The following is a 26118-nucleotide window of genomic DNA, read 5'->3' as shown; positions in this document are numbered from 1 at the left end:
GAGAGTCTCCGGCAGCTACACACATGGCCGTTTCTTCTTCTTCTTTCACGGCACTGGCCAATCGACTTTTTTGTTTCTTCTCACTCCCTGGAAAAAGAGGTTCCCAGGACCCACATCTGTAATCCCCGCTCCTCCTCCTCCTTCTATTCCTCCTCTGGGTTGTTGGTCGTGGTGATTGATCAACACCTTTGCATATTATTCGGCATCAATTTCTTCTCTCTCTCCTCCGGCTGCTGCTGCGGCTGCTCCTTTCTCTTTCTATTACAACTTCTTTTTCCTTATTGATTAACAAGTTTCCCCCTGGGCTTGTCAAACAGCCCAGGCTAGCTTGTTCAATCACTACCGAATCAAAATAACTAACCGGACAAAAAACAAAAGGGAAAAAAAATGTTGTTGTTGTTGTTGCTCGCAACGAGTCTTCGTCGACTGGCCGAGATGAATGACAGTCTGTCCCCCGCCCGCCTTATTCCACCAAAAGAAACAAGTGGCCAACTTGGGTTTTGGGGTCATTAACGGTAAGGACTGGATTGTTGTTGTTTGGAGAGACGAGTGAAGAAAGAAAGACGGGCAGAGGGAAGAGACGACAAGACGAGCAATAAACATCCCAGTGGACTCTATCCAGGGCTTTGGGCACTGACGACACCACCTGGCCAACAACTTTGAATTGTTTTGTTCTATTTTCAGTTGTCTCGTTACGACGACGACAAGAGGAAGAGCCTCTACCGTGTTTGACATTTTCTCTTTTATTTTATTTTGGTTTTGTCCGTTTAGAAAATGGAAACACAAAAGAGATGGGCATCAAAAACGATTAGGCAGAAGAAGAAGCCGGGGCCAATTAACATTCCCGGTCTCTTGTTCCCAACCCGTCGTCGTCTCATTCCACAACATCCCCGACAACAACTAACCAACGACATGTTGGTCCCCCCTCTACCCAAAAGGAGATGGAAATCAGAACCCGCCCCTTTTTGATTCCCATTTCTTTTTATTTCTTTTGTGGATGTGACGCAACGAGTGACACTCCAACACAAGGGGAGGGATGTTCCCAATGCGACAGTTGGGGTCCACATTTTATTTTTTGATTTGTGACAACTGTCAAACGACCAAAAGAAGAGAATAAAAAGGGGTCGACACCAAAAATAACCCCATAGAGAGTTCTATTCTTCGCCTATTCAAACTGTTTTTATTGCATAGGGGGAGAGGAGGAGGTTATTGGTTTCCTTGTCGCGTTATCCAATAGAAGAAGAAGAAAGTCAATCAAATTTCACCATTAGAAATAGGAAAACATCTTTTGTGGCGCAGAGGATGTAACAATAGAATAGCAACGAGTGTCACTACAAACGATCGTTCCATTCATTTGTCCTCCCCCCCCCCCATCATCGTTATTCTCTACTGTGTGGGTGGTAGACAAACGGTGGTAGGGGAAGTTGTCTACCTTGTGTAACCTCCCGGCTTGTGCTGGGCACACAAAAAGTGACTTCCTAATACGTCACGACTGTCGAGTCATAATTCAACCCGTAACCTAACCCACACGACCCTTTCCCTTTTCGGGTTAGAACGACACTTTTGAGCCCGGGTTGTTCGTCTGATTTTGGGTTTGGCTGATTGACAAGCCGCCCGTTACTCCACTCCACCCCAACTTTTATTTTGGAAAATCCCGAAATAAAAGGAAATAAAAAGAAGTTGGGACGTGAAATCGGCGCGTTGCTCTCGACGTGTTGAAGAATGTTAAAAGCAATCGTGCACAGCAAGGCGGGCGCTGCTGCTGTCTGACTGTCTCCCAGCGGTCCACCACTCACGCCCCTTTGTGGGCAATTAGGCGCCCGTCATAAACCACCGGGCAGACACTAAACCCCGTAAAAGAAGAAGAGGAAAGGACGACATCATCATCAACCAACGACCGGCAACTGCCGGGCCAAACCCCTTCAGAAATTTCTCTTTCCTAACACACGTCACGTCACCTGGTCGCCGTCACTTTCAAAACTTCAAAATGGAAAAAAAAGAAAATTTTTTTTTAAATATTTACCGACGGCGTCGGATGAGACTGGCGGAGGTGGAGGCAGGAGAGGTGGCGAACAGGGCGGGAGGAGTTGCGATGGATCGACAACTCCGGCCGTCGACGACGGCGGTTTCTTGTCGATGGATGACAAGCCAACACCACCCGATCCAGCGTCCGGCTCTTCTCCCTCCGATTCCAAGTCCACCTGTAATTAAACATTTGGCATTAGAAAATCAATTTACAAAAATTAAAATTAAAAAAATTGAAACTGAAAAAATAAAAAATTGTCACCAAGGAATCGTCGTCGATATCAACAAAATCGCCGGAACCATCTCCGGAAAACTAAAAAAATCAAACAAAATCAAAAATAAGAAAAAATAACCAAATGATAATCAAAAATAAAATAACCAAACAAGAAAAATCAAAAGCTAATAAAAAGAAAAAAATTTTGTCGATGAAATAACCCGGGATTAAAATTGACGCTGTAAAAATATTCCCCCCAACTCAACACAAAATTTCATTTGAATATTTGGATAGGGAAAAAAATAAAAGGTTAGAGTTCGAGTCGTCTCAAAAACTTTGTGTGTCAAGAGAGAGAGTCTCTCTCTCTCAAGTGTGTGTCGTATGGATAACACGGAAAGTGGATGGCGGCCTCTCAAAAGAATATTCATTATTTTATTTATAGACTTTTTTTTGTGTTATCCAACCAGGAAAAAGAGAGAAAAAACGAACCTCAATTTCTCTTCTTCTTCTTTTTAAAAAATAATAATTTCACAGATCCAGACAAGACACGTATACATACGTACGAGACGGCCAGGATATATAGAGTTGTAGTTACAACAACAACAACAATCATTTGTCTTGATAATTTATGGATTATGTGTTTTCACGCTCCCGGCACCAAGAAATTTACCACGATGATTATTATTATATCATTTCTTTTTTTGTTGTTATATCCCCCCTTTCAAAAAATGTTTTTTTAAAATTTTTAATCACAAAATAGGAGGAATCAGATTTTTTTTGTAATTCAACATCATCGGCGGGATCTTCATTTTTATTTTTTTTTCCCTATTGCACACACGCGCAGTTGTTTTGTGGCCGCCAGTCCGGTGGGGAGTCCATTAATAACCCGACACACACACACAGACTGACTGTGAAACATCTCATTCCAGCCAGGGGTCTCTCCTTCTGACACTTTCCTTTTGTTTTCCTTATTGTCTTTTTGGGTTTGTTGGTTGTTTTCCATCTCATTATAAAACATGTGTTAGCTCTCCTACATATGCCCGACTTCTTTTTCGTCTTGACATTCCAATTACCACGGCTCGTTCCCTCTAACCAAAAAAAGAAACAAAACGGCCAAAAAATAAAAGAATTAAAAAAAGAAGACGGGCCACAATGTGTGTTGGGTAACCGTATCTCCCGTTGGCACGGTGTTTCAAACTATTTCGTTTTTCTTTTCTTTCACGGCCGAGATATCGTCATCCGACAAATATCCCTTTTGTCACGGGACAACAAACCACACCCGAAAAATCCCGACCCCCCAGACAAACATGACGCAACTTTTGTTTTTTTGTTTTGTTTGATATCCCGCGGGATGTTGCATTGAGCTAATGAGTTGGCGGTGATGGTGGTGGCTGGGCTAGTGGCTGGCCTTGTTTTGTTTGGGGGCTTCATAATTTCGCGATTAACATCGTCTGGATAGAAGAAAAGCAGAGCTGAAATTCCCGTTAGATTTTTCCAGTCGATGGCACAATCGCCCAAGCCACACGCCGCCGCCGCCGCCGCCGCCGCCAGACGAAACGGGCCAATAGCCAATTGTTCCGGCCTCTTTTTTTCCCCTTTCGTGTGTCTATTTCTATTTCGAGTGCGTGTGTGTGTGTGTGTGCGGGTTACGTCTATCCAACGCACACGGTCACGATCCTTTCCGATATATTTCTCTGTCTATCTTTCCTATTTTCGTAGCGATTCAATTAAAGACACAAAACCGGAATGCTTCGGGTTTTGTGGCTTTCGGGAGAAAGAAGAAGAAGAACAAGGGGCGAGAAAATGTATTTAGTTGTCCGATTCAAATGTCAAAAGAGAAAGAAAGAGAAGTGATGTTTCAATAGACACACAGCACAAAAGAAGAGTCGACTGAATCGACGGCCAAGTTCCTTATTGAGGCAAACGACATGTTTATAGTCGGGACGGTAACGAAGCACGGGCTGTGGCATGACCAACGGCCCAGGCCAAATAAATAACGCACGCACGGACCCAACCACCATCATCTTGTTCCATCTTCTGTCGTCATTGCAAAGCGAAAAGGGGTTCGACAATTCGGCCGATGCGCAATAATAACAAACCCAATAGCCAAAAGAATTCAAAAAAAGAATAAAAGACCCCCACACACACACACAGACAGGCAGCTGCTAAAAGGAATTCACGCAGAGTTGCAAGTCAAAATAAAAAGGCGAAACATGTTCCAATCAAATCAAAACAAAAACAAAAAGAAAAAAAGAGAAAAAAGATGTTGAGCGCCAACAGGCATTTTGACGAGGTGAACACACACAGCACACCGACACGATGGTCGATTGGATTCGGTTGGCAGAACGCGTGCAAAGTGAAGCCGATACGCAGATTATAAAGTTGAAACAAGAAGAAAAAAGAAAGTCTTGTTTTGTCTGCCCAGAAATGTCACCCAGACAAAATAAGACGATGACAAAAAGGTCAACAAATGATTCCCGATAAGCCCCAAAAACAAAATGAGCCAACGACAACCGAAATAGACAAGACAAGCAGATCGAATCCGGGGACCTCCCTTTTTATTATTTCGATTAAATTTTCGCCATTTTGTCGAGGTCCTTTTTTGACAACATTGCATGTTTGGATTTTTAAAAAAATTTGATTTTTTCGTTTCGTTCCAATAAGAGAAATGCCCGGGAATAAAAACAAATTTCAAAAATCGTGTGCCAGACTTTTTTTTCAGTTATTTTTTCGTGAAATCAAAAAAAAAAGAGGTGCGACCGATGCCCACCCACTCAAGGCCGACCAACAAAACGGGAGAAGGGGGGAAAGAATCAAGACATCGTTTCCTTCTTTTTTTCGGGTGTACATACGCCTTTGAATTTGATTCGTGCCCAGCCGAAAAAAGAAAACAAAAAAAGTCAGACAGGAAATTGAGAATTCGTCTGGGGATCTCACTTTGTCACGCTGTTGCTGCTCCATAAGAACACACACAACGTTTTATTTTTTTCCAACGGAACGTGCCCCGGCATCACAAAAATATCTTCTCTCCTGAGCCGACAACAGCAACAACAACAACAACAACAACATCAAATTCAATGTAGCGTGCAGCACAGACGAGTGCTGCTGCTGAGATTCCGGATACACGACTATCAAATTCTTGAGAGGTTATAGTTTATTTTATTTCATTTTATAGCCAGCGCACAGGTTTGAAATGGGCCCATCAAATCCAATCAGAAAATATAATATTTCGAGTCAACTACTTTTTGGGGGATTCTAGGTGGTCATCCAAACATTTTTGTGGACGGTTTAAAAGAATAAGGTTATACGCCCTTATAAGGAAATCAGTTCTGGGAATAGCATCTTTTCCGTCTTGGAAAATCAGAGCAACCGGCCCAGCACCATTTCCAGCCTTTTGTGCTGTGCAATGTGAACAACTGGGAGGAGCAGAGACCGACAGACGCATGTTCGCTTTAATCGCCATCATAATGGCGCAACTTTCAGACTATCGCCCGTCTGGCATCTTTACGACGGCCCAAAAAATCCTTTTCACAGTTCTTATAGGACCTTTTCGCTTTTCCAAAGGGGTTGGAATTCCAACCCCAAAGGAGAAAAAAAAAAGCGCGAAGAATCGAGAAATTTAAAAAGGGATAACAACAATACGACGCAACTGGTTCAACCGCCACAAACGGCGGCAAACATTCAAAAGGTAAAAAGAAAATAAAAGAAAATAATCTTTTTTTGTTGTACTGCGTTTGAATTGTGCGATCGAATGTAACTTTATATTATAGCGCACGGAATAAAAGGAAAAATAGTAACAACCACTACGCCCCGGTTTGAAATCAAAGATAACCGGACCCAAATATTAGATGCACAACGCCCCGAGCTTTTTTTAAAAAGAAATAAAACATTTTTTTCGGGAGAGTCGGAGCCGTTTCAAGGCGAAACGGGAGCACAATCTTTTTTCGTGAAAAAAACACACGTTGAAAATGGGTAGAGAGAAAGAAAGAAGTTTTCATCATCATTTAGGCAGGCGCCGGCTGTGCTGTGCTGCTCACAACAGACAAAACGGGCAAGAAATTAAAAATAGTCACGCTCTCTTCTTCTATAATAGACCACACACCCAAACCCCAAAAAAGAAAAACAAAAATGAACGTTGGCGTGTGTCTATCATCACGAAAATACAGAGTAAAAAGAAAAAGAAAAGAATGATCAGCCGGAACAAACGGGGGGCCATTGACACATGTATAAAGACTGTTGGCTAGGCCATTGATTAGTACGTGTCTATTCTATTCATTTGACCCAAACATTTCCCGGCGGAAGGAAAGGAAAAAGGTTTTTCTTTCGTCCTCTTTTTTCATTTTTTTGTTGGCTGCTGTTGTTGTGGTTGAATCATTCAATTAACACGATGACTCACGACGCGTCACAAGTCAAGTCGGGAGACGGACAGACGGATGAGCCGGAGCTGGCAGGTTTCCCCCCCTCTCTCACCCAAAACATCCCGAATCGTGAAAAGAACCACAGTAGTAGACACGCCAACCAAATATAAGAAAAATGAGACACCCAGACTCTGAGAGAAAATAGAAAATATTTTCCCGTGTCCCGGCTTGTTTTGCTGGCCAACTTCCAATTGAAGGACAACTTACCTTGGCCCAGTCATCAATAACTCTTCCGCCCGCCTCGCGACAAATGTAATAATTCACCCAATCAACACGGAAAACCCAAAAGAAGAACTCGAAATTCCAATTTAGAAATTGCATCATCTTTTTCTGCTGAGCCAAAAGATTAAAAATGACGACAACAACAACAAAATGCCTGCCGGAACATTGGCCATAAAATAAGAAAAGAAAAAGGTGAGATTCAGATGGAAAGGAGAGTTGATGGCCGCTGACAGAGGGGGGGTCCACGTAATCAGACGAAAACCTTTCTCTTCCCGTCCAACAACTTTCCAACCAACCCGTTCCAGTTTCGTTCGTTTTCTTCTTGTTAACGTCTGCATACTCCAATCTCTAGCGCGGAATCTTTTGGCATTTGCATATCGACCAGGTGCTGCTGGCGCGAGATACCAAAAAGTACCAAAAAGAAGATGAAGAATTGGATGGGCGGCCCCCCCGTTATATCGGGCGACTGACAAGAAAAACAACACCTCGTCGGCAACGGCCAATTTGGAACATCATCCGTCAAAAAATAATTCTTCTTCTTTTTTATTTTTCTTGTTGTTGTTTTTGTTTCGCCTACCGCAAAATGAAACGGGAGAAGGAAAATAAAAATAGGGGCCTCTCTAATCAGGTCGATCGACATTCCTAACCCAAACTACTACGTGAAATTCAATAAAAGAAATGAAATTAAATATAATAGACTTACCGGAAGGATGTCTTCACATTGAACGCTGGCCAAACTGGGCTCGTTGGTCAGCTTCAGCTCCTGGATGGTGCCCTGGATGAAGAGGAAAACCGCAGCGGTTAGAACAAGTCGACCGCCAATCCAGTGGGCCGTTGTCGTCCACATTGTCACATCAATCGGAATCAATTTTTATCGGTTTTATTCTATTTAAAATTTGGCACACGACGACGACACTTTGGCGAAATCCCAGCGCAAAAAAATTTACAAAATTTAAGTTTCACTCGATCCACATTCCGCCAAATTTAAATTTCCAACAATTCCTCCTCCCCACTGCGTAAATTTTCCTATTGCGCTTTAACGAAACGTGAGAAAAGAAAAAAACGACTGTCGTTATTTAAAAGAGAGAACGACTGGTGGGGCATCCGCACTCGGGGCCAGACGGACGGCCACTGACCGACCGTGTGGGTCTCGTCTCTGCTTTTATTACCGCAAGGGCCTCCTCCTCCTCTCTAGCTCGACTGCTGTGGCCAAACCCAAACGGGAAAAGAAAAGAAAAATGATAGTCTCTCTCTCGTTTCGGAATTTGTCGCCTATTCCATCGAGGTGGGGGCGACACATGAAATTTTCCCCCAAGGTTTTCCTCCGTTTCTCCCAATCATCTCGTGATATTCGGCTGGCGGGACTAGAGAATAATAGAATCAAAAGTGGAAATACCAACCAAATTAAAATGCTAATAAAAATAAGATGAAGGGGGGGAAAGAAGAACAACATTAAACGCGCGGTCGTGAGTCGAGATATCCGAATCCAAAAGATCAGGGCCGAACGAGGGCAGGGGTTCTCTTTCTCTCTTCTCCCGATATATTTTTATAAGGTATCGCAGCGATTCCAGAATTCTCCCAACACACACACAAGAGAGAGAGACCCCTATAATTCAAGTGAGCCTCCTGTCCTCCAGCTGCTCTCAGAGCCTGGCATGATTCATCACGCACAAGGACCAACCCTCCTCCATCTCCTCCTTCTTTCACGCAGACGGATCACGCCATCTTCCCGTAGTTACGGGAGCTATAAAAGGAGGGTGAGCTTCATGTTATGTTTTCTATTTCTATTTCTAACATCTCGTCAAAAAACCCACCAAATGCATCGGTCATAACAGAAAAGATGTTTTGTAGTTTTTGGTTACCACAAACTCTCCGGGTGGTTGGAGCAGGCCTCCGGCTTGGCCTATATAAAGAGTCGAGGCCGTGTCAAAGGTCAGCTGCTCTTTCCATGCAACGCTCGTGATGAGTAGACTGCCGTACTCGATGCAGTTGAAGAAGAGAGTCACGTTGGGCACGCCCAGGCCGCTGTCCAGCACACGAAAGGCGAATCGAGTCCACTTTTTGGCGAAATTGGGCACCAGAAACTTGGCCAACACCTGAAACACAAATTAAGTTTAATTTGGACTTTGATTGGCTCTGCGAAACAAATATGGATTCCACACCTTGGAAACAAAACGGTCTTCTGGGTGGGTGTGGTAGAGGGAGAGCTCACTCTGGCCTGGGCCTGCAGCAGGGCCGATTCGCAGACCAAACTGGACCAGAGTTTCCAGAGGGTCAACCACGGCAAAGAGATAACCACCTGCACACAGACACAGAAGCAAACACGCAAACAAGAGATTAGAATCTGAACAAACAGCAGACAGTTAGTTGTGGTGGCGGTTGTACTACCTTCATTGTTATCTGGTTTGATGGTAACGAGAATGGAAAAGTCAGAGTAGAGCTTGTCAGGCAGGAGAACCTTGTAGGGGATTTTAATATCGTGGCCACGAAAGAGAACGAAAGCCGGGAATCCATCTACACCAGTCCCGAACGTGATGTGTTCTTCGTCTCGCAGAGGAACTTCAATGGCTTTCAGCAGGTCGTGATGGATCGGCTCGCCATCTGCAAACAAACCATCAACACAAATCAATAACCAGTCAATGCGAGAAACAGATTCAAATCAGTCGGTTTAAAAAACCTTAAACAAGATGAATTGAATTTTTCAAAAAAATCAACACATTTCAGAGCTGAGAATGTAGTGCCGGTATGTCCCTGGTACGCTATTGCCACCTGGCGACTAAATCAACAACTCAATCATCTTTCTCTTTTGTTTTTCTTATTTAGCGCGGTTAAAACAAAACTCTATTTGTGAGTTGGCTCGTTGAGTCGTTGGCAAACCAAATAAAAGTTTGCCGGTGACTCAGTCAAAAAAAATACGACTAGACGGGAGGACTAAACACCAGCACCATTAAAAAAGGAAAAACGGGTCGGGTTAATCTATCAGCAGGAACCGACCCGGGTTAGAAGCAGTTTGGCACGTTCTTTTTTAACAGCGGTCAATTCGTCTCGTGTCACCCACCGTTTGATAACCAACAGCTGTTTCTTTTCTCTCTAGCCAGAAAAAATCTGAGCACATAAACATTTATTCGTTTCCCGTGTCTGCCGACTCTAGACGTTCGTTTGGTTAGTCCCACCCCACGTCACAATCAGCGGGCGGGAGAATTAGTTAAAACTAAACGTTAACAGGACAACAACAACAAAACAACAACGGGAGAAAGACAGCTGTACAAATAGATGTAGGCCAGTGTGTTCAAAATAAAAGAAAGAAATGTGGGCTTGACGTTTTTGTTACTTCACCCAATGAATTTAAGAATTTGAATTGGGCAGTTGACGGTGAAGGCCTGGGCTATCTCATTTCACGTATGTCTCACACACAATCACCAACGGACGGCAGGAGCCCAGGCTTTATTAAACACAGGTGGCCGACACCACCGGGCATCTAATTTACGTCCGAGTTAAATCCTCAAGTTTCCACCCGAAAAATAAAATAAAAATAAAAATCATTCAAGCGATAGCTATAGGTATAAAGATAGCCATCATCAACATTCTCAACCGTCTGCGCCAGCTATTAAAAAACTCAGAAAAACTCTATTTGTTTTTTCTTCTTCTTACGTGATTCTTGCTGCAGATGCAATAAAATAAAAAAGGGCTAGCCTTTTCCGCTTACTGGTGTAGATTTACGCAACGCGATCGACCAAAAGGCGAAACTTAAAACCCGACAAACAAGAAAAGAAAAGAAAAGAAGAAAATAACCCCGTCGAGTCTCCTGCTGCTGAGATTGCTGTTAGTGTAAAGGCTGCTGTCACCGCCATCACTATAGGCCCCAGCATCGATTTATCACGCGTGTCAACTGGCTCCCTTTATTCTTATTTTCTTATTCGCCCCGTTTCAAGTGACGCCATGCATAAAATTCAGAAAAATCAAATAACCCGTAAAAGTAAATGAACGACTAGAACAAAAAAATCAACGACTAAGCGAAAAATATCAACTGGGGGGGCAGCTGTGGGATATAACGAAACATTTTTCAATTGGAACAAAGACAAGAAAGGACCCAGAGTCCCCCCCAAGTTGAAGCGGATGTCGAGTGAAGGGGAGGGAGAGAGTCGAATTGATATAAATACATTGCGAGTTTCAGCGTAAACCGACCGAGACGTCGTCGCCGCTGCCGACAGTCACGCGGGACCATCTTTCGCTGCTGGCCCTGCTGCTGTTGTTGTTGTTATTTGGACTGTCTGCTGCTGGCGGCCGCCGCCTATTTCATAGGTGAACGCACTTGATGTCTAACCTCCTCCCCCCGCCACCACTAAACATTTTCCAAAATTAGATTTCTTCATTTACAACGACGGGGGGAGAGGATAACTGTGGCGGCGGGGAATTTCACGAAAGTTTGGCGTGAATTTTCAAATTGAAAAAATGTTTCAATTTCGTGCCGACGACGACGACATGGAGACATTCGGGAAATCTCGAGCCGCCGAGATGATTTATATATTTCCGCGCGTATTGGAAAAATGTCATCATCCGTCATCTGTTGGCAAACGCCAAAGGAAGAACAAACAAATCAGCGAAAAATGTTTTCAATTTTTTCGAAATAACCGCCAAAAGATTTTGTCTATATAATAACAGGGGGGGTAAAAAGTCGGCGGCTAAACAACCGACTATCTCAGTTTGCTCAAGACAAACGTCAACTTCCTGTTCCTCCTCCTCCTCCTCTGGTTTTAAGTGCAAGTTCAACATCTCGACGAAATTGGTGGGAGAAAATGTTTCGGAACTTTTTTAAAAAAAGTCGCGGGGTTGACACGTACCGAATGGACGAGAACCAGACCCAAAGATATGACGCACGTAAAAGATGATGGCATTTCCTATTATTATTCTTTTTTAGCGTGAGGCGTGGGCGTGACTCTCGATTGATGGCCGTTTCTACTCAAACAAAACAGTCGAAATTCCCCCTCCATATTTCAACCGTAAAAATTAACGTTTTAAATGTATAAATAATTCCGCCATGATTTATTCAGCGATTGTTTGACGTCCATTCAATTTTTTCTGATGGGTTGGCCCACACACACCGAACGTGTAAACAAAAATAAAAAAATAAATTGGAAATGAGTCAAAATATTTTCCCACTTTTCCAGCTGTCGGGGGTTTTCAACCAAAACGTTTCGGCTTCCACTTTCCATTTAAAATTTTCATAAAAAGTCTTTCAAAGTCTTTCACGGTTTGTTTATTAAACAAAACGAGTCCTCTCACCCCTTCTTCCTTTTCATTCTGTAACAGCAGACGGATCGATTCACGATGGAAGGACTAAATCGTCGACTTGAAAGAATAAACTGATCCGACTGCATCCGCTTTTTTAAAATAAATCCAAACCGAAAAAATCATTAAATTCCACGACTGTCACAAAATTGTCGTGGAATTCCGTCCGTTTGATTTATTGCATTCCGGCCAGTGAGAGAGAAGAAGTTTCCGTCGCCGGAGTAAAATGAGAAATGCTTTTTTTAAGAGTTTCCCGACGATCTCAAGTTCCTCGACATTCACCCAGGAGCTCTCAAGGTATAGTAGCAGCTCCTTCCAAAGTTGTTGTTTTTTCCTTTCATTTCCTTTGCGTCGACATCAAACATGGCGGCGCCGGTATCACTTATCAGCAGTTGACTGTTATAGGACCATCCACCCCAAGAAGACGAAGAAGAATTGATATCGATTTTCTGATTAGTTATTATTGAACGGAAAATAGAAAAAGAAGAAGCTGGAGGCATATCTATGGCAACAACAACCAATCAAACTGGACTGGAGGGGTTTTCTTCCGGATGAATAACAACCAAAGAAAAAGAGAATTTTTTGTTGATTGAACACAAATTCAATTGACGAAATCCCTGCGTAACCCTTGACGTCACACGCAGGTGCATTTATCGGATATCTTATAAGTAGGACGGGCAACGGACAAAAGTCTCCCGTTTCCTATTTTCTCCCCAGCAACAACAACACCAACCGGCCCGTGAATTTTTAAAAAATTCATTCTTCTATATTGACACTGTTGGAAACATGCGTTTTAATATTACACAGTCTGCGTGTCATCTATCCCGAAATACGCCACGTCACTTTTAGTTTGAAGAAATGTTTGTACGACGCCAACATCGGTCGTTTTTCTCGCACACACGACAGACACACAAAATGTAGAAAATTGTCATGACAAAAAATCTAATCCATCCTCCCTAAACTCACCCACCACCACCCCCTGGAGAATCCTGAAAAAATGATGAGGGCAGAGCTATTGTTGTTGCGGGACTTATGGGACACACACAGACACAATTTACGATCGTTTGGTAATTCAGATCGTCATCCCGTTTTTCAAAGAGAAATAGATACTATATTTCCCATTCATAGTTCAATTCCCCCTGGCTTACATGGCAAAATGCTACGATTTATACATTTACCATTAAATAATGCAGAGCTCTAGCTAGCTGGCCTTAATCCTCGGCTATTGATTCCCGCACGAATCCTGCCCAGCAGCAGGTTTTTTATTTTGACTGGAAAAAAAGATGCTCTTTGGGGGGATTGAAGGAATAAAGTTTTGTGTGTGTTTAGGGGGATTTCTCGGTGGCCTTATTCAACAATGAATTTTTATATCTAGTCTCCTCCCAGTCGGGTCTAACCTTTTAAAAAGAAGAAGAAGAAGAAGAAGATGAGGGGCCGTCAATTTACTGGGCAATTCAGCCCGTCCAAAATGGGGAAGGAGAGCACGTCTTGTTATTTCCCCCCGTTCGATATCACAGTTGCGTGATTCAATTTCCCAAACTGTCGCCTTCGATCGTCTGTTACCAAAATCACAAAACTTTTCCTGGGGAAGGAAATCTTTTTCGCTTTCTTCACGAAAAGAAGAAGAGGCGAATCAAATGGTGTCCATTAGTCACCCAAAAAGTTCAAATAGAAGAAGATATTTTCCTTCTTCTTATCGTCTCACTAGGGCGAAATGGAATTTCCCACCTCCTTCTTGCACAAGTATCCACCAGCCCAATCCATTTGTCAAAAGTCAGAGAATAAATAAGAAAACGAGGGGAGAAGAAAAGTCAAACGATATATCCAACATCCATCAATTTCTCAAAGTGGGCTGCTCCTACTTTTTCCTCACCCACCATAATAGTCGACGTAATAATCAAATACCACACGTCTAGCTCTCTCCCCACACATAAAAATTGGTCAAGTAAATCCTTAAGGGGGGCTAATAATAATGGAACCGTTGCTTCCGTTTCGGCCACCCAACAACCAAATGGGGAAAGAAGTTTATCTTCTTAAGAAAACATTTAAATCGTTTGTTTTTTACTCCTCAGAAAGAAGATGGAAGGGTGGATTAAAATCCAGCGGATGGCATATGAAATTCACAGTAATCCCTCATGCATTTTACATGAAACGTCATGTCGTTCGTTCGTCTCTGGTAGAGAGAAATGGAGATTTCGGCACGACCCAAACATATTCTACCAACTTTTGTCGTTTTTCTAATCTAACCTCCAACAACAAGAAAATAATAAATAAAGTGATATTGCTTTTTGGGGGTGGTGGTGTATAAGAAGATGATCTAGACGCCATTTCTCTCTCTCCCGGCTTTTGTCGTTTAATCACGCACGACGCCAACGGGGGGGTTTTTTACCCATTTTTCCCGTTCAATAATTTTTCCTTTTCTTTTCTGGACGCCAGAGATGACATGACGGAATGTTTCAAACAATTGAAAACGACAAAAATTCACACCACCCCGACAGACTTATAAAAAAGAAGAAAAGAAAAGGACAAAAATTGAAGACTCACCCAAAAGACCGGCATTGTGCTGGGACCAAGTGGCTCGAATTAGCGTGGCTGCCATCCTATTTTATAAATCAAAAAGAACAAAAAAGAAAGAAAATGATGATTATTGTTATTTTAGAATCGTGTTGAAATCATAAAAGAGCATTTTAAAAATTCTAAAACAACATTCCATTCGTTTGATGGGAAATGCGCCATATCGAATTCAATCCTATACATTTACAGGGGATCTAGATCGCCGTGGGGGGTGAAACTCTAAAGTGCGCAACACTATATCAGAATTATTACATGTTATGGTCCCACCCTGTGCATCAGGAAATAAAAAAGAGAGATGGATGAATCCCATTCAGGAATCTCATATCTCGGCCTAGTCTATGGGTCCAGTGTTGATCCATCCGCAAAGAGCTGGGCGAGCTATACAAAATTCCCTTCATCTTCATCATCTTCTTCTTCTTCTTACTTCGTGCCCAGCTCAATGGCAATTAGAAATAAGGTTCAACACAGCGTGTCTACCGGCAGCTACCCACTACTAATAACAAGGAAGCGCACGTCTTTCTAATTCCTCTTTATATCAACATTTTCTTCTTCTCCTTCTACAATCGAACAGATGACTAGGCGCAAAATCACACACACATCTCTCTACAGCGCAGTAACAACTTATGGGCGGCCATTGATCACCGGGCGGCCAGCCAAGCCACCGACAACCGGGCGGGAGGAGGATTGACACACACAGACCTCTCAAATGTATAAAATTCTTCTTCTTCTGACAAGGAAATTCTCTTTTTTTTTAAACAGGGGAAAGGAACCCCTCGACTCAACAAAACTGTATAATAAGATGACCAAAGATGGTCAAGAAGAAAAGAAACTCTCCTATAGACACACACACGCTCGTCTCTTATCCCCTATACTTTGACGGGAAGAAATCTTAACTTGAAGAGCTGATAGAACATGGATACCAAACAGTACACACACACAACTTGTGTGTTGACTTTTACCCCATTGGTTCGCGTGTTGTCCATTTCAAAAAGACCGCCCACCACGACCATTTTCTTATAGAAATGAATTTTTCTCCCCTTTTGTTTTTACTTCCATCACAAAAGCAAAAAGAAAAGAGACAAAATGCCAACAGAGTTTTCATCACATTTTTTCTTTAGTTTGGCGCCCCCTCGCAATCGATTCCTAACATTCCATTCCTCTTCTTCTTTTTGAAAATGTTTCTTTGTAGCTGCTGCTGCATAATAATAAACTTGTAACAACCCGTTGAAAGGCGGGAGAAAGATTTCCCCCAAGAATATAAGCAGAAGGTAATCATCAACTCGGCTGCTGGCCTGGCACACTCACACCCCCAGAGTACCGCGCCCGGATGATATACGATCGATTGACTTGTTGCAGCTCACCGTGAAATATATGGCGGGAATAATATACACCACCACCACCAGCGGGTGTAAACTGTCGTCTCGCTCACTTACCGGCTCGTGTGTGTCAAAAGACGAAGAAATTTGAAACGTCAACAAGATAGAAAATTAAAATTAAAATGAACTTACAGCAGCAAGAGCTTCACGCTCAACATGATTTCCTCTAATCGGTCGAGTGGCTTTTTCAAAATTTTCTTTTTGATTAAATTTTTGGGAAAATGTTTCACTCGGTTGATTCACCCCGGTGATGACAACGAGACGGTCGGATTCGAGTCCAGCACATTTGATCGCCTCCTGGGGGTTTCTAATTTCACGACATTCAAACCCACCGCCGCCGCAACATCACACGCACACAACTTGTGTCCCCCATATACAATTACACCGCTGCAAATTTCCCTTTTTATTTTAAAAATTGGATCCGCACAAATGGCAACAAAGCAAATGGACCCGTTGATATAATAACACAAATTCACGCGGTCGTGACAGCCCAGTCGGATTTCAAGATGAACACGTCCGTTCACTGCACCGGTCTACAGTCAACTACTAGCAACCAAGAGGCCGGCTGCCATCTCCCCTCTACAACCCCCGCCCGTCCATCCATCCTCCCACCACCAAAACACACACCTCCCCCCTCTCTCTATACCTCAGTCGTGTATAGGAGAGTCGCTTTAGAAAAGAAGAAGAAATGGATTTCACGGTTCACAACTAAAACTGTTCAGCGCGCGTGCCCCGGAAACTGTGCGAGAGGGAGATGCCACCCCACCCTCTTTGCATCTTGTCCAAGAAGAAGGCGTGTTCGACACCCAAAAAATTCAAAAGAGAAAAAAAACCATTTTAAAATATTTCGTGAAATTAAAGCAAAAGAAAGAAAGTCAAACAGAAAGTTTTTCTCAAAAGAATTCAGAGACAATTTTTTCAAAAACAAAATTGGAAGCAATAAAAAAGAGAAATTTACATCGGTGTGTTGGGACCGCGCGCGGTGGAAATCAGAGAAGCGTTAATGATCTGGTTTTGTGTGACACATGTTGTGTGGGTCTATCTTCATCAAAATAATTTTTTTAAAAGGGAATGAACGACACCCAAGAATAGCCGCGCGACCAAAATCTAATAAATCTCGTAACCAATTATTTGATATTTCTTAAAGTCGATATCACATTCCTCGACAAAATCCGGATTTGGGTTTCACATTGACAAAACAAGAAGTTTCTTTTTTTTTTCTCCCATCATCTTGTATATATGTACACGTCTGTGCCCGGCGGGACGAACCCGCAAGCCGCACCTCAACGTGCCAGGCGAAACAAGAAGACGAGAGGGGAGGATATCATTCACCGTCAAAGAAGCTCAGCAGCAGCAACGGCAGCGAGAGATAGGCAACACAAGGAGAGAGAGAGAGCCACCAAAGAAAAACTCTTGTTAGGTTATACAACATTGTCTCAAAACAAGATAAGAACCCCCCACCACTACCACCCGAAGAAAAACGAACACGATAATCAAAAAAGGGAGAAAGCGGAATGATTGCGTCTCAAGGTTCACGCCCGCTTTCAACATCCCTCTTGAGCTGAAACTCGTCGGAGGGTCTCAATGCAACAACTTAAAGTTCCGCTATAGAAAAACAAAAGAAAAATAAAACGTGTCTGTCATTTCACATTTTCTGCGGAGGCGTAAAAGAGTCTTATCAGTGTCGGGTGACGAGGATGGATTCGGGATAGCATCATCCATCATATTCTCTTTCGAATAAAAAATCGATTGCTGCCAATCATGTCACGCCCACTACATGTTTCCCGAGCTTGGCCTTTTTAAAAAACTTAAGTGACTTAAATGGCTATTGTATGGATCAACGATAAGTACAAATAAGGACTGTCTACTTGGGCATATCTACCAAATCGTGTTTACAACAGTACTGCATCCATTATGACGGTGGCGGTGGTGGACTACGGCAGATTACAGAGATACGCCTAGTTTTCGTGACTTTCTCTCCCCGGAAGAAGGATTCGCTATTGTTCAGAATTTCGTGATTAAATTCGTATCTAGCAAAGTCCCTGCAATAACAAAGAGAGAGAGACACAAATTTAGATAGAGTTATATATCACGATGGGCTCTATTTTGCATAGATAATTACTTCATTATATACAATGATCTTCTCGGTAATAGTGCCGTGACCAAGACTTGGGGTCGCTGTATATGTATGAGCCTCATCACACTGGCTGTGAGCAGAGATATGCCCGATATGGTGGGGCCACAAAACTATGTTTAGAGAAATATACGAATAGATTAGAATGATAATTCCCAAACGCTGTCATCTATCATACCTTTATGCTGTCCAGATGTGGTTTGATGTGACCATTCTCGGCTAAATCAAGCACATGGACATGCTGCATCGTGGTAGTTGAAAAGGCAAAAGCTCTCAACCGATTTATAACACAGTCATTGACTTGATTCCAAGTAGGTTTCTCTGTTTCCCTGTATCCGTGGATAGCCTTTTGGGTTTTCGAATAACAAATGGTGGTCATTCAACAGTCAGACAACCTACGTGAACACGAAATTTCAGACTTACATCATCCCAATGGTCATACTGATACCGGGACCTTTTGAACTTCACCTCCAACTCTTCCAATAGGTTATTCTCTTCTTCAGCACTGATGAAATCTTTGTAGACTTGAAAGTCTTTCTCAAGCATTTGCCTCGTCGCTTCATCGCAGTCGGGAGAGAATTCTAAATTTGGAGAGATCCCGCGGGTCTCTGCGGGAGTTGAGCATGTGCTTCTTGAATGGGAACAAGTAGCACTTAAAGGAATTGCACGCTTCAAAACTGCACGAATATTGACCAGATAAAGCACCATATCTCGATGCTAAATATTCAACCATTAAAAGTCAGACATCAAAATATTTCAAATCGGCAATTTTCTGCAAAGAGCAGACGACGTTTGCGTGTGTGTACGTGACATGCCATATTTCGTTTTGATTGCAATCAAATGTAAAAAATTATGTCATTAAAAATGACAGAAGGTACTTTATTTAATGGACATGTATATTTAAAATAAATAGATTTAACAAAATTGGGCTGGGGTCAGTCACGCTGATATATTATTTCGTTTAATGTTACCAAAAAAACCGACCAAATAAAGAATTATACCGCATAATGGAAATGTAGGGCCCATCTGATTTTCAAATTTATTTGATGGCCAAAGAAAACGATTCATCAAAACTCTAGCCTGCTGAGTTCTTCTCCTCACCAACCATTTGATTAACGTCTCCGGGAAAATAGCCTCAGGCACCCCTTCTCGATTTCTTTAGTCTTTTTCAAATAACCAATTTCCATACATAAACAAAAATTATATTACTCTATCGAAATCATTAATCACTGAAACATAAGTTTACTACAGTTTGTAATTTGTATGAATGAAATCTGAATAAGAATGAATGAAAATACTTTGTTGATATTAAAGTAAAATCAACGGCAACGCTGTATTGCAGACGATTTTTACAAGCCAAATACAAAGTGAAGCGAGTGAAGAAATCATGGCATCAACGTTAGATTCTTACGTTAATCGTGAGTTTTAATTATTATATTGTTTATTATTCACTGAAACATTGTCTCTTTCTTGTTCGCAGGTTCCGTATGTGTTATCACGAGTGATGGGAGGAATTTTATTGTAAGTTGTAACGCCCGATCACAAGGCATCATACTCACTCGATAAACCGTTTGAAATAATTTCAATGTATTCTTTTTACAGGGTATTCTTAAAGGATTCGATCAAACCATCAACCTAATCATTGACGACAGTCATGAGAGAGTGTTTAGTTCTACCCAAGGAGTCGAGCAAGTCCAACTGGGACTGCACATCATCAGAGGAGACAATGTGTATGTTTCATCCACTTATTAGCTGTAAAGTAACTCAATCATAACTATTTCTTGTTGTTTCAGAGTTTTAATTGGGGAAATTGATAATGAACTTGATTCCAGACTCAATTTATCAGAAATAAGAGCAGAACCATTAGCTCAAATCCACCATTAAAGTTTGCATTATTCCATCATGATCATTTGAAATACAATCTTTTTTACAGCTTTGTAGAATCATTCATTTTTTTACAATTAGCTCTAGTTTTAGCAATTCTTCTTCAACCACTTTAAGGTTTATGATGGTGTCTTCAGGGATCACTGTTACCTAATTAAATGAAAAATCATGAAAACAAGTTTTTACATTAATAAAAATCAAGACTTAATATAATACTTGGTCAGTTTCAGTAGAATCATCAGGAATGGTATCTTCTAGCAAACAAAGAAGAGCATCATTTTCATAGGTTGGAAAGTAGTACCTACAAGTTTATCCATTAATATAGCACCCACAAAAGAAAAATTTTGAATGTATCCGGCTTACTGTGACTGATCCCAAACTGCCCGATCGGGAAGTTTAAAGTGACTGAAGTTTTGCATGTGCTCTCTCAGTTTATCACGGGATTCAAACTGCTCATCGCAAAGTATGCATTTCTTTTCATGTACTTGTCTCCTGACGTAGTTGACAATCTTAATTTGCTGATAGATACTAAAGCTCTTTTTCAGGCCCAGAAAATCAAAGTTACTGTGGGATGCAATATGTTGGGATAAAACATCTGGTGCACTTGATTGAAAATCACAGAATAAGCAAATTGCTTCAGTCTCTGGCTCAAACCAGTCAGACCAATCTTCATTTTGGCAGTATTCATCAAATTCATCCATTATTTCCTTCCATGATTTTCCAGGCTCAAGGTAGTTCACCAAGTAAAATTTATCATATTCCTTATTGTGTGGGTTGATTTTCTTGTGGATTTTCTTTCTCATGTGCTCCTTCAACACAGTCCTATCCTTGAATGTTTTCTCGCAGTATAGGCAGATGTTCTGGGCTAACTTTTCATCTAGCAAATTTAAGAATTCTTCAACAAATACAATGTTGTCTGGAAGCCCAACACTAAAGTTATGATCAAAGTTCATGTGATCAAACAGGACTTTACGGTTTCCTGTGAAAATTTTACGACAGAAGAGACAAGAATGTGAGAACTCTTCATCTTTTCTTTCTTTCTGTTGTTGTTTTAAAACAAGGTTCTGTAAACAAAAATGTCAAAACAGTCAATAATAACCTAAAAGTAGGCCAAGCAACAAATGAATTATTCCACTAACCAATTTCTCTTTTTGCAGTTTCTCTCGCAGATTTTGATCTTCTGGGAGTTCATGTGCCAACATGAAATATTCCTCCTTTTCACCTTTTTCATTTTCTGCTTCCATGACAAAGCAATAGGCTTTAGGATCACATTCCCTAAACTTTGGTCTCCAGTAATCCACATATCTGATTTAAAAAGGGAAAATTACAAGTCAAAATTGGCAGTAATAAAACAGCAAATAAAAACCTTTTAAGATCAACAATTTCCTTGACGTCGGCAACAACCAATTTGTGAGTGAGTAAGAAGTGAGCAAGGATTTGATCATTTGATGACTTCAAATCAAACATTTCTGAGCAAAACAGACATTCACATAGAGTTGAAACATTCGACTCTTCTTGGACTTGTTTGTCGGGGAATGTCAGAGGCTCTAGAATAGGATTCATTTTTGCAGAAAACCAATTGACACTGCGTTATAATCATTAGTTTGCCCTCCCAGGTTTGCCAAGTGCCAACACTTTTGTAAACCGACGTCTTGACTAAAAACCCACATTACTCGTCTGCTTCTATTATGAAACTCGGACGCCATCTACCGCAAAGAAAATTCTTTATATTCATTTTGTGTGTGTGTACAAAAACGCGCATTCTTTTCTGAGTGTGTGTAGCAATAATAAAGAAATAACCCGGAAAATATCTAATAAATTTGTTGACTGCTAAGTCAAAAAGACTAGAATCTTGATAACCAAATAATTGTAACTATGGTCCCATACCAAATAAATCAAAGTTAAGCATTTCCCAAGGACGGAATTATTGCTTCATAAATCGGAATGCCTCGAAGAAACACGCTTTCTTCAATAAATTCGTTATGGTCGTGCAATAAAATAGGTGTGAGATTAATGGGAGAAAATCCAAGCGCAGGTAGACCAATCTAAAAAGAAAAGTAATGTTTTTAAAAACTCAAGAACGAAATTAGTAAAACATTACTTCACGCAGAAATCTACAGTCTGTTCCAGCCGGGAAAATTTCACATTTAATCTTCATTTTCCTATTGAATGAGACGATTATTTTAGCGCGAGAATTTAAAAACCTAAGCTATTTTTCATTTAGCCTACATTGATTCACAAGCGGACGAGAACGCATCCCACCTGTAAATGAAATGGTTAGAGAAATTGATTCAGGCCTCTCATGTAATCAATAAAAGTACCAAATGTTTCCAGGTTCGACAGACGTCAATGTCTGATCTTTCAGGTACTGTATGAAATCGATTTGTACGTCATCTCCAGCTTCTTTGCACCATTCGTAAAGTTGTTTGAGCATTTCATCCAAATCAGCGTGCGGTGTGACGCGAATATCAAAGTATGCTACCAGTTCGGAAGGTACCACATTTACTTGGACTCCTCCCTATTATAAAATAAAATCGTAATAACCATTTTTATTGGGATTTAATATAATTCACAAAAATGATTAAATATAGTACCTCAATTTTGGTCAAATTAATACTGGTGACATCTCCGAGTGTTAACTCAGGATTAGCTTCCAAGCGATTCTTTTCTTGTTGGCGAAAGTCTAAAAAGCGATTGATAACAGTTCGGAGTTTCTCAGCCGCTGTGCCTTCAATGAATCGTGACCCGTGGCCCGGATTGCCGGGACAGCTTACTTTAACCCCTATAACAACCAAAAATATATGATGAATCGTGCCTGACTTGTTTTTCGGGAATTTATCGTATTACACCAAGGCATTCGTTCTCCAAAAAACACGGTAAACTCATCGATAGGATTAGCTAAACCTTCGTCGAGAGCAAAGCCAACATTCAATTCTTTCCATTCTTCCGAGAGCAAAAAGGCTTTCATTCCAAGGACTCCGCCAACCTCTTCATCTGCAATGAAAAACATTATTTTTAATTAAATTAAGACCTGAACTCAGATTAGAACTTTCTTACCAGGCATAAATGTCAAATGTATAGTTCGTTTCAGCTTTATTCCTTGAGCTTTAAGATTTCTTATAGCTTCAAGATATTGAATGGTAACACACTTCATGTCTTGAGTACCCCGACCATAGATTTTACCATCAGTCTCTTTGACAGCTTCAAAAGGATCATACTTCCAATGATCAGCATAAACCGGAACCACATCAGTATGAGAATTGAGCAAGATGGTAGGCAAAGATGGTTCAAGGCCTTTCCAAGTAGCTATTAATATGGGTCTCTTGGCATCAGGTGCAATAGTTTTGTGCTCAAGCCCAATTTCTTCAATGATTTTTTTCAGGAATACAATAGCTGCCTCTATAGAGTAATAGAATTAATTTTGATGTTTGGATGATAGCAATTTGCAGGAAATAAAATAACTAACCATAGTCTGGTTCAGGTTGAACTGTTTTAAGGCGTAGATATTGGCGAAAAAGAGTAACAGCTGGGTTTTCCATAACTAAAACAGTTATACAAATTTTAGAATTTTTGTATAGATACTTTGGTGACTAAAAGGCCATGTTCCTTTAATAGTGGATAGATAAGTGGTGTTTACTTTATAAGATAAAGCAAAAGGGTCACAATCAACTAATAATTGTCATAGAAAAAAGAAGGGAAGGGCTGAAAAATGTACGATAATTGTTCTTGTTTCATAAAAACGCGAACTATAGTTAAATTTAAAGTACCTGCGAAAAATAATCCACTTCGATACAAGTCCTTGACAGACTTCACATGTATCGCAACTACTGTCGTCTACTTGGCTATGTATTGTAAACAAACGAATCGATTCTTAAGCATTTCGATTAATACCACCAAATTCAAATTTTAGGCAAACAAATCTGTGTTTTTTATTATCTGAATTTTTATTATTTAAATTACAACGTTTTTACCGAATAAGTGTCGAGATAACAGTTAAAGCATTTACAACGAATTTGACGTATCCGATTCAGGATTTTTTCTATTTAAATGTTTCTCCCTCTCTAGCCTCTTTGCTTGAGCTTCCAAACACATGAGCTCCGAAATTTCTTTAAAATAATAAGATAAAAATGAATGAATAAACAAAGCTAAATGAAAGTGCCATTGTTTCTCTACGATACCTTCTGGAGTTAAGCGATTCGACGATGACACACATTCTTGGTTTTCAGCAGTCGTAGTCAATGGAGACTCTTCTTCAGACTCTTCTCCAGACGATTCTTTATTAGAAGATGAATCAAAGAAGATTTGATATTCCGACTGATTTCTTTCACGTAACTGGTATCCGGCCGGACGTTTTATCACTGGAGGCGATGGAAGTGGCATCGGAATTTGACGAATTTTTCCAAAGTAATTCTTTTTATCACAGCTCTGACACGACACTTTCAATGTTAGCAAATTTACTTGAAACACAAGTCTTGTCGGATCGAGACGCTCACCACAATACAGGCAGTTGTCTGTCAAATTTTTTTTCCTGTAGACCAGAAATTGAGTAAACAAAAACCAACAAAAAAGTCTTCATTTAATTACTGCTTAAGTGAATATTTACCCTGCGGAAATTGCCATATTTTTTGATGCAGTAGGAATCAATTCTTCACTTTTGGGACAAGTATTAGTAGTGTCCATCTCGGCCAGCTTTTTGGGGAAACAATAACTAATATGAACGTTTAACGGATTAGAACAAATGGCCCCTTCTCAGAATCCGTTTGATGAGATAAAAAAGAGTTGCCTCAAGTGTCCAGTTGCTTGAACTGATAACCTTCAACAAAACAACTTTCAAGAATAACTTGGATTTCAAAAAATCCTGGTGTTAGGCAATATGCCTACAATCCATTGTTGAGAACAGCAGAAGAACAACTGATGAAAACGAAGAAGAAATTTCAATTAAAAACAAATGAAGTCCGCCATCTTTGTAGTTTACATGCGCCACCGCGGTTTATCACAAAATCTTGAACGTTTAATGGAAATAATAGTATTAATTATTTGCAAGAAGAAAAATTACTGATTTGCAACGATGGCCATTGACTGAAATCGCCCAGATGGAATTTATTAAGCTTCTGAATTGATCTGACACAAACTAGGCATGAAGCTGGGGAGCGTTACATTAGGGCACCTCATGTTGTTCAGAAATTCAACACTTGGATATGACTCATGCATGACTAGACCCGACCTTCATATCTAATTAAAAAACACAATTAATGCGATCTCACTAAGGGGCCACCAGACTAACTAAATCGTGTACGCACAGGAATAGCAAAGGTGTGCAGACTGCATCGTGTTGTACCTGTGGATTTCGTCTGCTTCGCCTCGTTAAGCAACCCTAATCATTCGGATCCCTCCAGGCCTCGAGTTGCCGCAGGGAAGGCTGAGCCGATGAAGGGGGCATCGAGCTAGGGCAACACGGAAATTTGTTCCTATTTTTGATTTACGATAGTTGTTAAGCGAAAATAACGTTTATAAAAAACTGAACTTAACAATTAACACCAAGGGAAAATGTTCATCAAATAATAAAAACAAAACTCGGCTTACTAACATATCATTAACGAGAAGGCAACATGTAAATGTCACTCATCATGATTTGAGCTACGGAAAAGTATTTGAAGGGTGACGGGTACATTATCAAATTACTGGTCGAAACACATTATCAAATAGGAATCGCTGTCGCTGCCGCAACCAAGTTCGAGGAAGCAGTTTGTAGCATTGAATCAGCTGCCAGTGGATGCAATTCTTAGCTGAAGAATTGTGTCAACTGATTCAAAGTTGTGAACACCTTCGAACTCGGAAGTAGCAGCGATCGCGATTCCAAGTCGATAAAGTGTGTCGGCCAATAAATTAAAGGAACAACAATATTTCAGAAGATATGCTTAGATAAATGATCGCCGAAACCTTTCATATTTTCGCTCATCGCAATTGCCGAAACTTAAAATT

The 26118-nt window shown here is 40.9% G+C and overlaps 7 protein-coding genes across 19 annotated transcripts in view; 2 read left to right on the top strand and 5 right to left on the bottom strand.

Annotated features, from left to right (window-relative positions):
- The window catches only part of LOC124314224 (collagen alpha-1(XVIII) chain-like), a 28166-nt gene extending 10054 nt beyond the window's left edge, over window positions 1-18112 (bottom strand). Inside the window, exons 1-8 of one of the 4 annotated variants that reach the window (XM_046779385.1) lie at window positions 18001-18112; window positions 14713-14768; window positions 9268-9480; window positions 9042-9178; window positions 8742-8975; window positions 7583-7654; window positions 2288-2338; window positions 2024-2201 (exon numbers count right to left, since the gene is read on the bottom strand). In XM_046779385.1, coding sequence (XP_046635341.1) covers window positions 2024-2201; window positions 2288-2338; window positions 7583-7654; window positions 8742-8975; window positions 9042-9178; window positions 9268-9480; window positions 14713-14767 — 940 coding nt within the window. In that variant the 5' untranslated portion in view covers window position 14768; window positions 18001-18112. Of the gene's footprint in view, window positions 1-2023; window positions 2202-2287; window positions 2339-7582; window positions 7655-8741; window positions 8976-9041; window positions 9179-9267; window positions 9481-14712; window positions 14769-16250; window positions 16661-18000 lie in introns of those variants that run through there. The other 3 variants (XM_046779376.1, XM_046779369.1, XM_046779393.1) reach the window with 3 other exon arrangements.
- Window positions 1-26118, top strand: part of LOC124315050 (lysine-specific demethylase 4C-like) — a 291933-nt gene that overhangs the window by 78726 nt on the left and 187089 nt on the right. The gene's annotated exons all lie outside the window — the stretch shown is intronic.
- On the bottom strand, window positions 17932-19056 carry LOC124316511 (alpha-ketoglutarate-dependent dioxygenase alkB homolog 7, mitochondrial-like). Its single transcript, XM_046782506.1, has 4 exons — window positions 18676-19056; window positions 18431-18598; window positions 18241-18365; window positions 17932-18160 (listed from the first exon to the last, which is right to left on the bottom strand). Exons 1-4 carry the CDS (start codon window positions 18958-18960, stop codon window positions 18031-18033), a joined length of 708 nt encoding a protein of 235 aa, XP_046638462.1. The 5' UTR covers window positions 18961-19056; the 3' UTR covers window positions 17932-18030.
- LOC124318419 (U6 snRNA-associated Sm-like protein LSm8) lies at window positions 19582-20188 on the top strand. The gene is made up of 4 exons (XM_046782827.1): window positions 19582-19670; window positions 19733-19773; window positions 19855-19982; window positions 20046-20188. Exons 1-4 carry the CDS (start codon window positions 19640-19642, stop codon window positions 20134-20136), a joined length of 291 nt encoding a protein of 96 aa, XP_046638783.1. The 5' UTR covers window positions 19582-19639; the 3' UTR covers window positions 20137-20188.
- LOC124315571 (zinc finger protein 277-like) lies at window positions 20121-21793 on the bottom strand. The gene is made up of 5 exons (XM_046781345.1): window positions 21503-21793; window positions 21276-21441; window positions 20500-21200; window positions 20353-20437; window positions 20121-20286 (listed from the first exon to the last, which is right to left on the bottom strand). Exons 1-5 carry the CDS (start codon window positions 21697-21699, stop codon window positions 20200-20202), a joined length of 1236 nt encoding a protein of 411 aa, XP_046637301.1. The 5' UTR covers window positions 21700-21793; the 3' UTR covers window positions 20121-20199.
- On the bottom strand, window positions 21844-24009 carry LOC124315722 (aminoacylase-1-like). Of its 2 annotated transcripts, none has more exons than XM_046781514.1 (9): window positions 23904-24009; window positions 23603-23677; window positions 23194-23535; window positions 22984-23130; window positions 22731-22918; window positions 22458-22654; window positions 22366-22398; window positions 22238-22298; window positions 21844-22181 (listed from the first exon to the last, which is right to left on the bottom strand). In XM_046781514.1, the coding sequence occupies exons 2-9, from the start codon at window positions 23673-23675 to the stop codon at window positions 22038-22040; spliced, it is 1185 nt and encodes a 394-aa protein (XP_046637470.1). In that variant the 5' UTR covers window positions 23676-23677; window positions 23904-24009; the 3' UTR covers window positions 21844-22037. The 2 variants fall into 2 exon arrangements, with proteins under 2 accessions (XP_046637470.1, XP_046637471.1); XM_046781515.1 differs by having other exon boundaries at window positions 23603-23679; window positions 23900-23952.
- LOC124317561 lies at window positions 24035-25470 on the bottom strand. Its single transcript, XM_046782770.1, has 3 exons — window positions 24740-25470; window positions 24315-24664; window positions 24035-24242 (listed from the first exon to the last, which is right to left on the bottom strand). Exons 1-3 carry the CDS (start codon window positions 24814-24816, stop codon window positions 24139-24141), a joined length of 531 nt encoding a protein of 176 aa, XP_046638726.1. The 5' UTR covers window positions 24817-25470; the 3' UTR covers window positions 24035-24138.

Source organism: Daphnia pulicaria, chromosome 1 (genome assembly GCF_021234035.1).
Source record: "Daphnia pulicaria isolate SC F1-1A chromosome 1, SC_F0-13Bv2, whole genome shotgun sequence".
Lineage (NCBI taxonomy): Eukaryota > Metazoa > Arthropoda > Branchiopoda > Diplostraca > Daphniidae > Daphnia > Daphnia pulicaria.
This window is presented reverse-complemented; position numbering and strand designations above follow the sequence as displayed.

What these genes read in the sequence shown, in the direction of transcription:
- LOC124316511 (XM_046782506.1), bottom strand. Translation starts at nt 18,960, where the DNA reads ATGGTGCTTTATCTGGTCAATATTCGTGCAGTTTTGAAGCGTGCAATT. An exon ending in CACATCTGGACAGCATAAAG is followed by an intron (nt 18,366 to 18,430) that starts GTATGATAGATG and finishes CTCTAAACATAG; the next exon opens with TTTTGTGGCCCCACCATATC. An exon ending in AGATCATTGTATATAATGAA is followed by an intron (nt 18,161 to 18,240) that starts GTAATTATCTAT and finishes TTGTTATTGCAG; the next exon opens with GGACTTTGCTAGATACGAAT.
- LOC124318419 (XM_046782827.1), top strand. Translation starts at nt 19,640, where the DNA reads ATGGCATCAACGTTAGATTCTTACGTTAATC. An exon ending in GTTAGATTCTTACGTTAATC is followed by an intron (nt 19,671 to 19,732) that starts GTGAGTTTTAAT and finishes TCTTGTTCGCAG; the next exon opens with GTTCCGTATGTGTTATCACG. An exon ending in GTGATGGGAGGAATTTTATT is followed by an intron (nt 19,774 to 19,854) that starts GTAAGTTGTAAC and finishes TTCTTTTTACAG; the next exon opens with GGTATTCTTAAAGGATTCGA.
- LOC124315571 (XM_046781345.1), bottom strand. Translation starts at nt 21,699, where the DNA reads ATGAATCCTATTCTAGAGCCTCTGACATTCCCCGACAAACAAGTCCAA. An exon ending in AACTGCAAAAAGAGAAATTG is followed by an intron (nt 21,201 to 21,275) that starts GTTAGTGGAATA and finishes TTTTGTTTACAG; the next exon opens with AACCTTGTTTTAAAACAACA. An exon ending in GCAGTTTGGGATCAGTCACA is followed by an intron (nt 20,438 to 20,499) that starts GTAAGCCGGATA and finishes ATAAACTTGTAG; the next exon opens with GTACTACTTTCCAACCTATG.
- LOC124315722 (XM_046781514.1), bottom strand. Translation starts at nt 23,675, where the DNA reads ATGGAAAACCCAGCTGTTACTCTTTTTCGCCAATATCTACGCCTTAAA. An exon ending in ACATTTGACATTTATGCCTG is followed by an intron (nt 23,131 to 23,193) that starts GTAAGAAAGTTC and finishes TTTTCATTGCAG; the next exon opens with ATGAAGAGGTTGGCGGAGTC. An exon ending in TGGAGAACGAATGCCTTGGT is followed by an intron (nt 22,919 to 22,983) that starts GTAATACGATAA and finishes TGGTTGTTATAG; the next exon opens with GGGTTAAAGTAAGCTGTCCC.
- LOC124317561 (XM_046782770.1), bottom strand. Translation starts at nt 24,816, where the DNA reads ATGGACACTACTAATACTTGTCCCAAAAGTGAAGAATTGATTCCTACT. An exon ending in AATATGGCAATTTCCGCAGG is followed by an intron (nt 24,665 to 24,739) that starts GTAAATATTCAC and finishes TCTGGTCTACAG; the next exon opens with GAAAAAAAATTTGACAGACA. An exon ending in GAATCGCTTAACTCCAGAAG is followed by an intron (nt 24,243 to 24,314) that starts GTATCGTAGAGA and finishes ATTATTTTAAAG; the next exon opens with AAATTTCGGAGCTCATGTGT.